The sequence below is a fragment of the Copadichromis virginalis genome, linkage group LG11 (genome assembly GCF_057382275.1).
Source record: "Copadichromis virginalis isolate Kocher_CV1m ecotype Utaka linkage group LG11, C_Virginalis_male_GT1.1, whole genome shotgun sequence".
Classification (NCBI taxonomy): Eukaryota; Metazoa; Chordata; class Actinopteri; order Cichliformes; family Cichlidae; genus Copadichromis; species Copadichromis virginalis.
Genome location: NC_140628.1, coordinates 8119028 through 8136890, shown reverse-complemented (window position 1 = coordinate 8136890; position 17863 = coordinate 8119028). Strand labels below are relative to the sequence as shown.

General features: G+C 43.0%; 1 protein-coding gene across 2 annotated transcripts in view; it reads left to right on the top strand.

Annotated features, from left to right (window-relative positions):
* The window catches only part of LOC146698018 (low-density lipoprotein receptor class A domain-containing protein 4-like), a 279790-nt gene extending 272994 nt beyond the window's left edge, over nt 1-6796 (top strand). For both annotated transcript variants that reach the window (XM_085472952.1, XM_085472953.1), the window contains one exon: nt 513-6796. In XM_085472952.1, coding sequence (XP_085329078.1) covers nt 513-1106 — 594 coding nt within the window. In that variant the 3' untranslated portion in view covers nt 1107-6796. The remainder of the gene's footprint in view (nt 1-512) is intronic.
* The last annotated feature ends 11067 nt before the right edge of the window (nt 6797-17863 follow it).

Below are 17863 nucleotides of genomic sequence, written 5' to 3'. Positions count from 1 at the left end.
CTGAACTGTTAATAGACTCTGGGTATGACTCTAAAAATTACAGGTAATGAATTGGGATGGATGAATAATCACAGATAAGTCACTTGACAAATAAAATGAGAAACACTTGTTGCTTCCAGCCTCATTGCTCATTTGATAGATTTGGATTGCAGGCCAGACGTGATAAGTAGTTTTTGCTGCTACAGTGTCATTAACTCACAAGGCTGACTGGTCATGAAAATGATTTTAATGATTTAAAAAAAAAAAAAGATTTTTAACGATGAGCTGCTGAATTATTCCCAAAAGCTCAAACAGAAGTTTTGTAGATCAAACAGTGACTCTGAGTTCATTGCACTGAACATCAGTTTGAGTGTTTGGTCATTTTCACGTTGTATGTGTATCAGAAAGATACTGGTATTAAGACTGATCGAGTTCCTGTTGATGCCAGCCAGCTCACAGCCAAGCTTTTATCTTTGTCCTCTCCTCGTGCATGTCCCAGCTCATTCACTCCTCTGTCTCGCTCTGTCTCTCAGGTGTTATATGCTCCGCAGGCGAGGGATCGCTTCACCGCTCCCTCCTTCATGCAGCGTGACCGCTTCAGCCGCTTCCAGCCCACCTACCCCTACCTGCAGCATCAGATTGACCTGCCGCCCACCATCTCTCTGTCGGACGGGGAGGAACCACCGCCGTACCAGGGACCCTGCACCCTCCAGCTCCGTGACCCCGAGCAGCAGATGGAGCTGAACCGCGAGTCGGTGAGGGCACCGCCCAACCGGACCATCTACGACAGTGACTTGATCGACATGGGAGGAGGCGGGAGTCTAGGAGGGGTAGGGGGAGGAGGGGCTGGGATGGGGGGCGGTGGCCCGAGGCCGCCCAGCAGTAACTCGGGCATCAGTGCCGCCAACTCCAGCAGCCACGGGCGTATGGAGGGCCCCCCGCCAGCATACAGCGAGGTGATAGGCCACTACCCTGGCTCAGCATTCTTTCTACACCAGCACAGCAATAACCAGAGGGTGGGGAGGCCGGGGGGGCTGGGGAGTAGGACAATCCAGCAGCAGAGCCAATCGGAAAGCACAATTGTACCTGCCAAGGCCAAGGACGGCCAACCAGAGGACTTGGTGTGAAGAAACAGGGAGGGGAGAGGTAGGGCAACCCACCCCAGACTGAGATCTGTGTCTCTCGTTCACCCCAGACCTCCTGTAAGCCGGGGTCTCTCTTATCGCTCTGTCTCTCACGTCCTCTCTCCACACTCCCATGCACAAACACACCAACTTTAGCTACAGAAACGAGCAAAGAGAGGAACCAACAACTGATCTCATTTCATCCATGCGCTAGCACTGCTGGGACAGGATGTACGCACTGTGTCCAGACTTTTTTTTTTCCTCCTTATTTTAAGAAAGAACCACACTGCTAGCACAGATTGAAACAGTTTTCTCTTTCACCCCCCCACTCCCCCTGGCGGCGATGCCGCTGTCCCCAGGAACTGAGGAGGGATCAGTTTTGGGGGGGTTTGTTGTTTTCTTCTTTCTTCATTGTTTTTCTGTTTTTGGACCGGGATCTGTGCACAAAGCGAGAACTGAGAATCAAGGACTTTACAGAGAACACAACGAAACAAGAGACTCACAAACCCAAATCTTAGTGCCAAGGTTCACAAGGAAGCAAAACAAAGGGGGGGATGACTTGTTTTAACATTGAAAACACAAAAGAAACGTTATCTCAAAGTTGCACTATCTTTTTGTTGTAAAAGAGAAGAGGGAAATGATGTTATGTTATAACAGCGATGTTTTTAATTTCCTGTCTTGTTTGTTTGTTTTTTGGCCTTTTTGTGAATGGACTGATTGACTGACTGAACTTTGGCTCCAAAGTTGTTTTAAACAATTGGGAGCAAAAACAAAAAAACAAAACAAAAAAACCCAACAACAACAAAAAAAACAACAACAAAAAAAACAAGTATTATAAGCTTATGTCCTTCCTTTTTTGAAAACCGCAAGAAATCCTTGTACCCAGCCTAAACATCTCTGTCTGCTTACACCACAGGCACAGTGAGACTTAGTAAGAGAATAACCTGTACTGCTTCATGTCTGCGTTCACATCATGGGGAGGGGTGGGGTGGGGGGGTAATCTGCCTCATGAGCAGCTGCTGGATTGATGGTGTGTTATAACTAACCACCAGAGGAAGTGAGCAAAGATTAGAGTCCTAAACACAGCTTGGCTGGATTCAGTGGGATCCAGGCTCAGGTTTGTGAGATATCAGCCCAGCTGTTTTGATATCAAGTTTAAAAAAGAAAGCCCTCAGCCCCTGTTAAGGAGGGTCTGTCTAGCAGGTGGTCAGAGCAGATTCTTCTCATTTCAAATCTACCCTGACTGCTGAGTACCTGATGTTTCCTCTCGCCCCCCTTCCCTGCATCCAGGTCCATCGCCCTTCCCCAAATGCTCGTCTCAGACATCTTGCACAGTGCATTCTGCCAACAGCCACCACACTGAACTCGAACCCACACAGAAAAACACAAAATATGTGAAGAAGAAGAAGGAGGGGGGGAAAAAAAGAAGGCTCGACTCTCCGTCTTCACGTTTCTAAAGCCACAAAAGAATGACACAAAGTGAAGATTCCTGTCTGCGTCTGTCAGCACAGAGATCAGGTTTTTAAAGGAAAATTGTCTGTGGTCAAAGTCAAAGGGCTATGGGAGGCTCCTTTTTGTAAAAGAAACACAGAAAAAAAACCTTTTTGAAAATCTAGCCTTTTTCTCTGCTCATCGTTGCCTTCTCCTCTGCTCTTGCGCTTTATCTGTCTCTCTTTCCTGTTTGCGTCAGTCCCCCTCCCCCCTTTTCCTAACGGCGTCTCCGGTAAACACTGTTCATCATCACTCCATCCATCCATCCGTGTGCAGAAAAAGTGCGATCAAATGATGCAGAGTCCGCCGAGCCCTTTAAAGTGGAGACTGGAGTGGAGTTCTCATTCGGCAGCGTGCTGGTGCAGCCCTCTCCTCACTGTATAAGTGTGTACACGTGTGCGTTTGTTGGTCAGACCTTTTAACAACACAGAAAAGCACTTAATGCTCCTGCAGGAGTTTTGTGTGTGTGTGTGTGTGTGTGTGTGAGAGATTGTAACTGAATGATTTATTAACTGACTCCAGTTTAAACATTCAAGGACATATTACTTCTTTAACACAGCTTCAGTTCAGCTTTCATCGGGATACAGTCGAGTGTCTTTCTTAAAAAGGCAGAAATGCTCCATGTTTGATTGTCACAGTGCAAAGGTGACATCACAGTGAGCCTCAAACAAAGTGGACGCATCCAGCAAACCCCAAAAAGGAAAAGCCCAGCTGGGATGATGATGATGTGAGTCTGTTTCATACTACGTACTGGTTCCAGGCGTGCTAGCAGTACAGCCTCAGCACGTTGGCGTGCACGCGGGACATGCTTGTTTTCTGAGTGAAGTGCAGTCTTTATAGTCCCTCCATGTATTAAATCTTTGAAAAACGAAAGCTCTGCTTTCTTTTCAAGATCAGAGGACAAGGTTGTATGAATTTGATGTTTTTTCCTACTCTCAGCAAATCCCATGAAAGTGTCTAAATACTTTTGTGACCTCCTCACCCCGTCTGTAGCACTCGGCACTAAGCACCAGTTCCATTCATTTCTGCTGAAGAGACACAATATTTAAAAGAAGCATTTGGCTCAAGGTTAAATTAGTGTGTTTCTTGTTAATGCCAAAATTCATCGTCGAAGAGCAATCGCTTTCACAGTCCACTGTTGTCACGATTTTAAAGCTCTGTACGTGGGAGTCATTATGACAGGTCTGTTAGTGGAGCCTTTTTAAAAAAATAATAATATCCAACCAGTGGATTTTTCAGCGTGAGGCTCACAGGGAGGTGGTGGGTGCAGCACCTGGACGCTGCACACGTGGCTCTAGTTAGATTTGGACTGGTTGAGGACTATTTTAAGCTCAAACACATTTGGTGCTCTAGTGGGCACTAGCACCCACAGGAAGGCTGTGTGAGTCCATGTAAACGGCTGCGTGCTGGTAATGAAGGAACATGCTTTCCGGTGCGACTCACTGTTATTCAACCACAGTCGAGCTCATGGGAATAACATGCTAACAATAACACGTTTGCAGATCATTTTTGTTTCAGGAAAATGTGTGAATTTGTTGCCAGGATGTTTCAGAAAAGCTGAAGAAGTTGCAGGATGTTTCACAGCTAACTGGCAACAGGTCCATAGCATCTTTGATTAGAAAGGATCGTCTTTCAGTAAAGACGGTTAGTGATACGATACTCTGAAGACTGCAACGGAAAACGTGTTTGTGCCCACGCTCGTGCCAGATGAAACCCTCAGTAATGCTGGGTGATGGAGCAACATGTGGTCCCACCCTGATGATCTTTCAGTGAAGCCTCTGCTTATTTCAGCAAGACCGTGCTTCTCATACCTATGGGATGAGCTGCTAGGTTCAAATTTAAGCGACACGTGTAAAATGTAGTCTGATCATTTGATATAATCTTGTTTAAACTGCTCATTTAAATTATTTCCATTAGGCTGTGTTGGGTTTGTAACATTTTACACTGAATCCCAGGGTGCACTGGGAACATGCAGTACTTATGAATCTTTTCATGGGATTTGTTGACAAGAAAAAATATAAAGTAACACCAGGCTGAACATCTTTTATCACTACTTGTCAGCGCACAACAAAGAAAAACTTGATGAGGTCTCGTATGACGAATACACAAACCTCTGTAGTATGAAATGAAATGTGTCGGTGTAGAACACCTGCTGCTGCCAGATGAACACGGGTGATTATTGGACGAGTGCAGCAGTGTTCGATGGCATCATGCCAAACAGCTGAGGTGGAAGCAGGAAGTGGTTCTTCATGTATGTTTGTCCCCCTCCTTCCACACTCATGAGTCACTTATAAGAAAGTTTCAGTCAGTCTGAACGGAAGCCCCGTCGGCATCGGTGTGTTTGAATGTCTCAGTGGTTATCAGCTGATTCTAAGGTTTTGTTGTGTGTGTGTGTGTGAGTGAGATCACATCGCTGCTATTGCTGTTGCTGCTGCTACTGTTGTTGCTACTGCTGCTTCTCATGCTCACCCCAACCCGCCCAAAGTCTTTGTATCACCCCCCCTCACATCAACCAGAAGGAGAGAAATCTGGCCCTTTGCAGTCAAACCCACAAGTATTGAGACATCAAGCCTTGTGTTCCAACACTTTGACTTCAGACGAGCAGAGGTGTGTTTACCTAGCAAAGATTGTCCCAACACTTTTGGCCTTTGACCTACTCCAGCCCCACATCTTCTTCCCCTGTTTTTTTTTTTTTTAATGTATTTTTTCCTTCTTCTTTTTTGTTCTCTGCTTGTTCTTTCTGCGCAGTCATAGCTTGTAAATGGAGGATACAAAGATGAATTTTATGTTTTCTACAAGGAGGTTTGCATGTTACTATTATGTGAGTAAATAAGGTGCCTAACGTTCATGTTTGAGCAGACCACACCTCAGTCAGACTGCTGCTGGGAATCCGCGAGGGTGGCTTCATCGCCGCCTGTCTGGCAGAATAGAGAAGCAGAGTGCGAGGACGGCCAAAAAGCGATCCTTTCTGTCTTTTTTTTATTTTTTTTTCCTCTCTCTAAAGTCTTGGACGGATGAGTCTGCTCCGACATTTAGGATTCTGGGGCGTTCTCACGCACCCACCCTCCCTCCCAATGAGCAACAGTGTGCCTGTTTCCAAACTTGCTGCTCCACCTTGAACTTTTTTTATTTTTATTTTTATTTTTGAGTGCGGCAGTTGCTCACCGGCCATTGTGCCAGACAGGACCGGTCGCTCCTAGAGAAGCCACTGAAGCCATTCCAAGCAGTAATGTGACCCGTGTGGAGCAGACATAGGAAACCCACTTGCACTCAAAAAGCTCCCACCTTCGTTGTGCCTCACTTCCAACGGTGCTTTTTTCAGTAGTCTGTCTTTCTTTATGTTTGTTTGTAAGGTGCTGTATATAACTTGAATATATTATGCACATATCCTACCCAATGGGTAGAAACCACAAAAAGATGTTGTGAATAATGTAATATAATGTATAGACGATATAAGAATTTTAAGAAGGCAGCATCAAATTTGTAAATGCCTACAGTTAAAAATGTGCTTTGTCTTTTTTTTTCTTTCTTTTTAAAAATAAGAAAACGTGGTTTGCAAAGTACGCTTAGAAAATGGTTGCAACACAAATACAAATTACTACTTAATAATAATATTTTGCTATGAATAGTCTGTTATGAGGACGAGAGAACCTCGGGATTAAGGACCCTTGTTGAGAGACGATATTCACGTGTTTGTCGGATTCTTCTGTCACAGTGCCAGCCATCATTTAGGCACTGGCTGATGATTTTTCTTTTGACCAACTAACAAATGTATAGCTCTATTATACAGATCTTTTAAGAAAACCTATATCTCACACACACACACACACACGAGAGCTGTCAGCACTTCTCCGTGATCTTGGAGAATGTGCTCCTCTGTACGTCTGATTTTTAGTTTTTGTAATTCTGCCAAAGTGTAAAAACTCGCTGAGCACACTGGGCTCTGCTTATTGGTCCGGCTGGATGTTTAGGCATTTCAGCTCTAGTTTTTAATTGCATGGTTGTCAAAGAGGAAAACCATCAATGGAGGGGAAGAAGGAAAAAAAATCCATTTAGTTTGGAAAGTTGCACCAGCATGGCACGAGCGAGGGGAAAACTCACTTTTTTTGTTTTTGTTTGTTTCCTCTGTTATTTTTCACGATTATTTTCTACATTATAATGTTATATGTGGCACAGTATATTAAAACAAAAGTCATGTTTAATCTGCAGTCATTTATTTACAGTATGTACTGAAAATAACTCCACTGTACAATAACCGCAGAGCATGTTCATTCTTATCTATAGACGATGTACATAGCAACGCGCCATGTTCTCTTTGAAGCACCAAATAAGTGGCAGTTGTGTAGTTTATATTTGGAAATGGTCTCTATTGTAACTTTGGCTGGCGTGCCGCTCGGCTCTCCTCTTCCTTTAATTTCAATTTAAAAGTTTTTCTTTCTCTTTTTCGTTTCCTGCACTAGCTTGAAGAATTAACGGGCTCAGACTGATCTTTTATTTGATTTCTCTCTTCGCAGTGCTCTCTCTCTCTCTCTCAGAAATGTGTACTCGACTGCTGACAAGACCACAAGTAGCTCTTTTTACTGTTCCTGATTTTAATGACGACGATATCGTGTCAACAGTTTGGTATTCTCTCAGTCTTGACAGCTAACATAGGACTGCTTCCATCATGGGTTTTGTAACATCGTTTAGCTTTCGTTACAAAAATGATTCTTCTTCTCCCCCCTCTGTGCTCAAATCTAGATATATATGGCTGTATTCAGTAACCATACAATGTGTGTGTGATTTTATATATATATATATATATATATATCTATATAAATATATATATAATATAAAATACACACACATACACACAAACACAGAGGTAAAATTGTTGTGTATTTTTGCCTCTTTTTATTTAAGCAATTGTGATGTAATAGGTTTTAGGCCTAAGGTCTGTTATTGCAATACTTTTACAGAAAAGAAAAAAAAATCAAAAAATGTTGCTCTAAGTGCTGTTGTAGTCAAAGATTTTATGCTTGTACTTATGCTGTAGTCAAACTGCAGCGTAATGAATAAAACTTTAAAAGTGATTACTCTGTTGTTCTGCCTGTTTGTTCCTGTAGTCTTCTATAGATAATGAGGTTTTGTAATGTGATTACTGTGAAGTCGGTGTGGGCAGCCCTGCCACTCGGCTCTTTATCTGTCCTCGCTGAAGCGGCCAAATAACATGCGAGCAGGATTTAAGGCGGGTCAGCAGCTTCACGGCCTTATTAACCTGCTTTTCTGTGTTGCTTGGCAATGCAGGTGGAAGCCCGCCGCACGTACATGCAAAACACTGAGTAGGTTAATTGGTTGCTATGATACAATTAAGACACATGCGGTTCACATCGCATATTGCAGGACCGTGTTTTATATTTGAGTTTATCTGGAGTCTGTAAAGCATGTAGGCTACAGGCACCAGTGAGTCTTGAGAAAGAAGTCGTTTCAAGATTTTGTCAAGCTCTCAATTAAATTTTAAACCACACATATACACCTTTTGTCAGCATCACTGGTTTGGGCCACTACTATTCACGGAGACTTCAGATCCTTTCACTGCTCATCAAAACAACCGGAAGTTCAACACTACTCATGCTCAGGACCTCAGCTGTGTATCTGTGTATCTCTAAGGCAAACCACATGATTGATTGTCAGTACAGGAACCTTTACCATGAAAACTGACATCTTTAGGCAGTTTTTGTCTGGAAAAATCCGTATGAAGCCCCAAGACTTTCCAACCAGTCTTAGGCTTAACCCTTGTGTTGTCCTCGGGTCATTTTTGACCCGAAAAGAAATCTTTCGCCATCAAAAATGTGTTTTTTATTCATCAAATGGTCTGAAAATAACAGGAGTTATTCAGTACTATGCTATGCATGATTGGTATAAGTTTTAAGTAATTTGATTTATTTATGGTTTTGGTTTTTATTGGATTTGCTAATACCTGTTGTCCTAAGGGGTCAAAAACGACCCCAAAGTACAAAGTGTTGTAAAGGGTCACATTGTCACAACATACTGCTTTCAAACATCTTTGATCTTGGGTCACTGATGTGTGGGGTCAAGCAATGGTCATAACAACAACAGGCAACACAATGAGGAGGCGGGTGCTCTACATTCAGTTCAATTCAATTTTATTTATACAGCGCCAAATCACAACAGTCGCCTCAAGGTGCTTTATATTGTAAGGTAGACCCTACAATAATATATACACAGAAAGTATGAAAAAGTATTTTTTTTTTAACATGTTGTGGATAGGAATGACCAGTAGAACAATGCACATATTGAAGGAAGTGAAGTGAAGGAAACCGATGAAGATGAGGAAGAATCTGAACTATGTTCAAGTAGGTTCTCAGGCATCCAGGACATGGTAGTCTAAGGAGCTTGGAAAGAAAGTGACTGGGCTTCTTGAAGTTTATCGAATTTTCAGAATGTGAAACTGAAATAGAAGATGTGTCAGAGGACTACACATCATCCATTTCAATTATGATGAAGACAAAGAATCAAGCAAGAAAGAGGAGTCAGCTGAGACAGAAATATTTGCAGTAATGTGAGGAAACATTGAGCTGGTCTTCTATTCTTGCCAGTGACAGACGATGCATGACTCTCATGCGTCACAGAGAAAGACAATCTACCACGGTCCAAGCACATATGCCAGGTCCCATACTCCTTCGATTGCTTTTCTACTCGAGTACTGAAAGCATTATACGCCATGTATTCTGCTTTTTAACTTTCACATGCCAATGGATGCATCAGAGACCAAGTTGGGGTTCAGTAACTTGCCCAAGGACACCTTGGTAAGAACTCCAGACTAGAGCACACAGAGATTGAACCAACAACTATCCAATTAGCAGATGACCTGCTCTACAGCCAACTCAATGACAAACAAGGAGGGACAACAACAGATGAAGGATAATGGATTGAATGCAGCTGTAGGCATAGGTGGGTATGATTCTTACGGCCGTGCATCTATCCAGTAAAGTCGCTACAGCCAGTTTATGACATCCTGAGTCTGGTAGGGAAGTTTTCATGCTACCGTGCCTAACACAAGATTAATCATAGAATCTCAAAAGTGATATCATTTCATGATAAAGACACAATAGAAGATCATCGTTCGTGACACAAACGTGCTCCCATGAGGTGTATGGAACACGTGGGTGTTTCTCCTGCTGTGATGTAAGATCCAGGTACTGATGTGACTGTATGAGCACCAAGTCCCATCAGAGGACTCTGTCCATTCCAACAGAACATCCCAAGTAAACTGGGGAACTATGAGATAAAAACATGGGCAGTATGTGATGCCAGGTACAGCTGTACATGGAACATAGTGTACGATGCTAAACTATCTGGCCCGCAGTCAGGGCATGCAAGTTGTCCCTAATATTACAGAAGGTTTCCAAAAGGAAACAATCACCTGTAACAACTTGTTTACTTCATATGCCCTTGGCCTGCAACTGCAGAGAAGAAAGCTGTCCATGATGGGACCAGTACAGAGGAATAAACCTGAGCTTCCTCCTGCACTTGTGGCAAATATGGGTGTTAACAGACCTCTCTGCACTGAATCATACTTGTTATTAATCTCTGTCTCTCTTCCACAGCGTGTCTTTTATCCTGTCTTCCTTCTCTCACCCAAACTGGCCGCAGCAGATGGCCCCGCCCCTCCCTGAGCCTGGTTCTCCTGGAGGTTTCTTCCCGTTAAAAGGAAGTTTTTCCTTCCCACTGTCACCAAAGTGCTTGTTCATAGGGGGTCATATGATTGTTGGGTTTTTCACTGTATGTACTATTGTAGGGTCTACCTTACAATATAAAGCGCCTTAAGATGACTATTGTTGTGATTTGTTGCTATATAAATAAAATTGAATTAACACTTGTAAGTGTATATTAAAATCTTTTACCACATTCGACTGCTCTGCTGTGGGCTATAAGGGTTTGGTATTCTTTGCATTTTCATCACGTTGATATCACATTTGTTGCATTTAAAAAGTTGAAGTAAAATAAGACGTTATCCAAAAAAGTATAATGTATACTATGTAGTATATATACTACTTGTACGGGATGCAACTGCTAAAACTGTCTTTTTGATGATAAATAAAACGTATAAATTAATGTCTTTTAAAAAATAGCAGCTTTTTAAATGTATATTTTTTTTTATTGAAAGTTTTGTAATTATGACAGTCATCCACATGAAACAAACAAAAACAGCAAAAACAAAAACAAACGAACAAACAAACAAACATAATATACACACTGACAATAACATAATGGCACAGTGAAACCCTCAGATCTGCCCGGTCTGGGGGAGCTCCCCTCCACCTCTTTACAGGTCCCATGTCGTCAGGTTTTTGCTACTGTCCACGCAGCGCTTTACAGTCCATATCATCCCAAGGAAGGGTATTTCCAGTCTCTTTTATGAGCTGCCTTCTAAAAAACAGTGACCACGTCCTTAGCAGGCCTTCCTTCTTCCAGTAGTTGCGTGAAAATACTTAGTTAAGCTCTGGTTATATAACCCACCACCCATCATCCCACATTACCACCTTCAACAAATCTCTCCCACTTCATCCACTTTTTATGAAATTGGTTCATTTTGAGGTTAAAAAAAAAAAGTAAGTTTTTCCATTCTATATATTTCCTCCATCCCAACAGGATGTTTATCAAATATTTGTCCCTTAAGGAGGCTGCTGATGGGATATTGCCCAAATACGCAGTACAGAAATCCAAATTTAATTTGAGACCAGTCACCAAGTAAATTGATTCGACCACTTCACTCCAGTATGGTTGGATTATTGGGCATTTCCAAAATATATGAAAATGATCTGCCATGTTTCCCCCACAGTTTCTCCAGCAGTATTCATCTGTCAGTTGACCTTTTTGTTTGTATTTTATTTTGGGTGTTATAAAAAACCTAATAAAATTTTTCCACGTGAATTCCCTCCAATAACCCGAGCTAGTAGTTTCCATCTGTGTTCTACATATATTTAACCAACTGTCCTCTGATGTGTTGATTTTAGCCTCCGTCTCCCAATTAATTTTAATATAATTGGTTGATTGATCCTTAAGTGATTGTAGGTTCCGATAAAGTTTAGCAATCAATTTATTTTTAATCTGACCTTTATAAGCTTCTTTTATAACGGGGACTAGGCCTTCACTATGTTCTTCTGTAGTTTTTATATTACTATTGAAAAAGGACCTGACTCGGAGATATCTGAAAAAATCTTGGTTTTCCAAACCATAGGTGTCTCTTAATTTTTCAAAACTTTGTAATCCTTCTTTTCCTAACAATGAGCAAAATGGTCCGATCCCCCTTGTTAACCAAGTTGTATAACGTCTATCTGTTTGTGCAGGGATAAATTCCTTATCATGTGTGACCCATCTGAGTTGTTTGATTCCAGCTCCTGATTTAAGACTTTCGCATTCATCAAACCATATCTTTAAAGGAGTTTTAGTCCATTCGTTTAAATTATTTTTCTGTTCCAAATCTAATTTTTTTAATCTCCTAGTATTGTCTGTAGTGGTAATTTTAATTGTGTCACATCTAAATATTTCCATTTTGCTTCGTACGACGGATCACACCAATAAATTAAGTATCTTAATTGTGCTGCTTTAAAATAGCTTTCTAAGTTTGGGAGGGAAAGTCCACCCCATTCCTTAGGTAGTTGCAATGTTATATATCTAACTCTGGGTTTACAGCCCTTCCATACAAATCCCGAAATCATTCGGTTCCATAACGCAAATTGTTTGGCTGGTACGTGTACCGGTATAGATTGAAAAAGGAAAAGCAGAAGCGGAAGTATATTCATTTTGGTCAGGTCGATCCTATTATACAGATCAAGCGGCAGTAGGCTCCACCTTTGAATGTTTTCTTTCAATTCCCTTGTAATTGGTGAGTAGTTTATTTCATAGATTTCTGTCAGTGTTTTGGGAATCTTAATACCTAAATATTTAATCATTTTATTATTCCAATTGAATTTAGAGATACTTTTGATCTTTGTTGTGGGTACATAATTGTATGTGATCACCTGTGTTTTTTGAATGTTTATTTTATATCCGGAAAGTTCTCCAAACATTTCCATCTTTGACCATAACTTAGGTAAGCTTCTTTCTGGGTCTGTGAGGGTCAGCAAAATATCATCTGCATATAAACCCGTTTTATATTCCGTATCCATATCCCTTTCATTTGTTCATCCTCCCTAATAGCTTGCGCCAGCGGTTCAATAAATAAAGCAAACAAGGCTGGGCTAAGCGGACATCCCTGCTGACATCCTCTCTGCAAGTCCACTACTCCAGTTAAGCTCCCATTTATTTTTATTCTTGCTGAAGGTAAATAATATAAATTTTTAATCAGTTGAATAAAAGGGTCTCCGAAACCAAACCGCTCCATAACCAAAAATAAGTAATCCCACCGGACGGAGTCAAACGCCTTTTCTGCATCAAGGCTTAATGCAATTGATGCCCTTTGGGATTTATTCATATAATCCATTAAATGTAAGGCACGTCTTATACTGTCTTGTATCTGTCTGTTTTTGAGAAATCCTGTCTGATCTTCATCAATAATTTCTGGTATTGTATTTTTAAGCCTTTCTGCTGTTATTGAGGTGAATAATCTATCATGTTGGTGACTCCCCTCCCTCCAACACAGTTAAAACATTTTAATAATAGCGGTGATAATAACTCTCTAAAGGTTTTATAATATTCTGATGTAAATCCGTCCATACCCAGCATCTTGTTTTTGTTTTTGCAATGGCTTTATCCAGTTCTTGTTTAGTAATTTGTTGCATTAGTCTTTTGTTTTGTTCCCGTCCAATATTAGGTAAATCCAGAGAATGCAAAAATTTCTGAATGTTTAGAGGGTCAGCCCCTTGTGTCTCTGAATATAATTAATTTTTTATAATAGTTTTCAAATGAGTTTTGTATTTCTTTAGCAGTGTAACACATTTTTTGAGTCTCTTCATCTTTTATACTGTAAATTCTCTTTCTTCTTGCTGTTTTTTTAATTCCCCAGGCCAATAGTTTCTTTGCCCTGGGCCGTAATCATAATACTTTTGCTTAACAAATCTAGCTTTTAGTTCTTCTTGTCTATCGAATATATCATTTAATTTCCGTTTTGTTAAATTTATCTCTTCCAATGTTTGAGAGTCTTTAACAGTGGCGTGTTTAGTCTCTAAATTCTTTAATGTAAGTAGTAACTCATTAATTTGCATTTGTTTCTCTTTCTTTTTGTACGAGTGTGAAGTAGCATAACTGTTCCGAAGGATTAAAGAAATCTGAGCTGGCAGCAATCACTTCAGAGTGTCGGGTCAGAACACTTGCAAATGTTCAGATGTGAGAGGAACAAACAGGCAGAGTCCAGGAATAAAGTTGTCATTCTTTGTATTTCCAATTGAGAATGTGCCCGCAGCTGGGCGAGAGAGAGAGAGAGAGAGAGAGAGAGAGAGAGAGAGAGAGAGAGAGAGAGAGAGAGAGTGTGTGTGTGTGTGGTTTCTGCAGACAAAGCATAATAATACAAATCAATTAGGAATCAGATTACATAATAAACATAAAGATACAACTGAGGTGTACTCAAGTACAGTATATAACTAAATAAGCTGACATTATACTTCAGCCTGGTTACATAAACTTAAAGTCAGACATTATGCATCAACACACCGCATAAAACTATGCACTGAAGGCAACTTTACATCGGTTTATCATCTGTTACACAGAGCACAGAATCAACAACACTATAACAACGAATCTCTCTGCTAGAAGCTAATTAGCAAACAAATCTGTTATGCTAGCAAACTGCCACTTGTACATAACGTCACTTAAACAGAAGCAGAAACTGCTGGTAAGTCATCAAATACACTCATGGCTGAACACCAACATAACTGAGTGAAGTAAAACATTGACTTACGGTCTTATGAACGCACACACTGTCCGTTGTTTGGCTGCCGTTTGTCTCTGAACTAAAGTTGCGGACATGCACCCCGATGGTGCATTCAGGGGGCATAGGAAATCCCATACACAAACCTAACCCTTTTGTACAGCCGCCCCCAAATTTGGTGTACAAATTTGACCTTGATGGAATGTCCTCTGCACCTAAGCAGAATCCTGGGGTAGAACAGGCAACCTGATGAGCCGTGCCACCGGGCGAGTGTAAGTTCGGTCCTTTACTTGAACGACTGCAGCTCTGACACGATCATCGGACCCCGGTAAGATAGTTTTCACGGTTCCTACTTGCCAGAGCGCTCGTGGGGTCTGCTGATCAACAATGAGAACCACAGATCCAACTGCAATGTTGTCTGTGTCCTTGTGCCATTTCTGCTGTGGTTGCAAGGTGGGCATAAAATGCAGTATGAAGTGCTTCCAGAATTGGTCAGCCAGGACTTGAGTGTGTCTCCACCTCTTACGACTGAGCAGCTCGGATTCTGGATAGAACACTTGGGGTAGAGAGCAATCTGGCCGCCCCATCAACAAAGAGTAGGGCGTGATGGGATCTGGGTCTGCGATGTCTGAAGAAACATAACCCAAAGGCCTGGAGTTGAGTATACTCTCCACCTCAAGCAGGACAGTCTTCAGCACGTCCTCTGACACTATCTGCGCTCCCAACGTGGTGCGCAGAGCGGTTTTCACGGATCGCACCTCTCTCTCCCAAGACCCTCCAAAGTGTGGAGCACTAGGGGGATTGAAACAGAATCGGATCTGTTCTGCTGCCAGTTGCTGTCTAAGATCTGGCGTTAGGGCAGTGAATGCTTCTTGTAGTTCCTTACTTGCACCTCGAAAGTTGGTACCCTGGTCTGAAAGGAGTTCAAACGGCTTCCCTCTACGGGCTATGAACCATCTGAGTGACATCAAGAAGGAGTCAACATCCATGTTTACCAGCAGATCCAGGTGAACTGCTCGAGTAGTAAGACACTTGAAAAGGATGCCCCACCTCTTTTCTGTGCGCCGACCCATTCCAGTCGAATAGAAAGCAGGTCGGAAGAGCCTCAAACTTGAGGGCGGCAAATCTGCCATTTTCGGGACCTCTGGTTGACCTCTCCACTTCTTGCATTCGGGACAGTAATGCTGATGTCTTCTGACTGCTTCTCTCCCCCTTAAGATCCAGTATTTCCGGCGCAACTCAGCGAAAACACGTTCAGCTCCCGGGTGGTTGAGCTTATTGTCACATCGCTGGATTAGAAGCTTCGTAACTGGGTGAGCAGGCTCTAGAAGTACAGGGTGTAGTACCTCAGGACTCAGGCCTTCGCATCTGCGGAGTCGACCTCCAACTCTAATCAAGTCAGAAGCCTTGTCATACTCAGGAGCGAGGGTAATTAGCCTGCTACTGGATGGAATCAGCTTCTCTGATTTAAGTAATGTGAATTCTCTCGGGAAGCTCTCCATCTGAGAATGTCTAAGCAGGGCCAGCTCTGCCCTTTTAAAGTCATCAGCATCAGGGTGACTGGTGTCATTAGCCGCCCCGTGCATCAATCGAGCAGTGGCTTTCAGGAGTTCCTCATATGTGCTGAACTGTTTGATGTCAGGTATCGCTGGACTAGCGGATCCAGTAAGCAGACCACAGAACACTGGCTTCTTCAGTTCCTCCACTTCCTCCTTAGCTTCTCCCACCGGTGCTTGTGGCCAAAGGCTGGGTGGCAGCTGAAGAAATGGTGGCCCCCGGCTCCAGCGATTCTCACCAGCAAGCTGAGCCACAGTTTTCCCCCTCGTGATATCGTCTGCTGGATTGGTTCCTGAGTCCACGTACCGCCAAGATGCTGCAGCAGAGAGTTCTTGTACCTCTGCAACTCTGGTTCCCACAAAGACTTTATATCTGCATGAATCTGAATGGAGCCAGTTAAGTACTGTAGTCGAGTCTGTCCAGAACACCACATCTTGGATGTCAAGGGTCAGTTCTTTCTTCAGAACAGAAGCCAGCTGTGCTCCTGTAAGGGCTCCACACAACTCTAGCCTTGGAATTGAGAGTTGCTTCTTGGGTGCAACTCTCGACCTCGCAGCCAAGAAAGCCACCTGGACCTTTCCTTCTCCTTGGTCGGTGCGTAGATATGCCACAGACCCATAGGCAAGCTCAGAGGCATCACAGAACACATGAAGGCTTCGATGGCTGTGACTACAATCCGAGCGTGAGTCAGTGTAGCATCTCGGCAGCGTTATCTGTGAGAGCTGGCCGAGTTCACTTTCCCACAAACGCCAGGCGTGGAGCAGATTCTCAGGTAAGTGAGGATCATCCCATCCTCTTTTCTTGTCCCAGAGGTGTTGCACGATGACCTTTGCCCTGGTCGTATATGGAATAAGAAACCCGAGAGGATCATACTGCTGGGCGAGCAGCCGATAAATGTTGCGCATTGTTGGCTCTGAACTGACGCTCTGCTGATGCTTGTACCGGAGTGCATCAGTCTTACAGTGCCATACGAGTCCTAGAGTGCGCTCTTGAGGATTGGCTGACTCCTGGGAGAGCCAGAGAACGCTACCCTCTGACTGGGACTCAACTGGTAGGTGGCTGATGACCGTGTGGACATTGCTAGCCCATTGTCGTAGTTCAAATCCACCCTCCAAGAGGAGAGACTGCAGGCGATCCACCAACTTCTTGGCTTGGCCTTCTGATGGGAGGCTCTGCAAACAGTTGTCAACATAGAAATTACGTTCTATGGACAGACGAGCATCCTCTCCTGGCTCAGTGTGTTTCTGGACATGATCTTGAAGTGCAAAGGTAGCGCAGCACGGACTGCATGTAGTCCCAAAGGGAAGCACCTGCCATTGGTAGATGGTGGATTTTTCGTCTACCTTCATGTCTCGCCACAGGAAACAGAGAAAGGGTTTGTCCTCATCTAGCAGACGGACCTGATGGAACATCCCCTTTATGTCACTGCTGAAGGCAACTGGGTGTTCCCTGAACCTGAGAAGGACTCCCAACAGGCTAGCTCCCAGTGTAGGCCCTGGAAGAAGGCAGTCGTTCAGGCTCTGACCCTTGTAGGTGAAGGAACAGTTGAACACTATCCTGTCCTTCCCGTTGTGGTGCACCATGTGATGGGGGATAAACCATGAACAGTTACTCACTGCGGCCTCTTCCAGTGCAACAGCTGTGACGAAGCCAGCCTGCAGCAGATTTTGGATTTCCCGAGAGTAGGCAGCTGCCTTCTGTGGTTCTCTGGCAAGTCGTTTCTCTGTACCACGAAGCTGGGCCAAAACTGCCTCTGGTGTAGCACGAAGAGGGGGAAGATTCTTCTTCCACAGTAGTGGGGTGGCGTAGCGATTTACTCCATCAATTGTTACTCGAATTG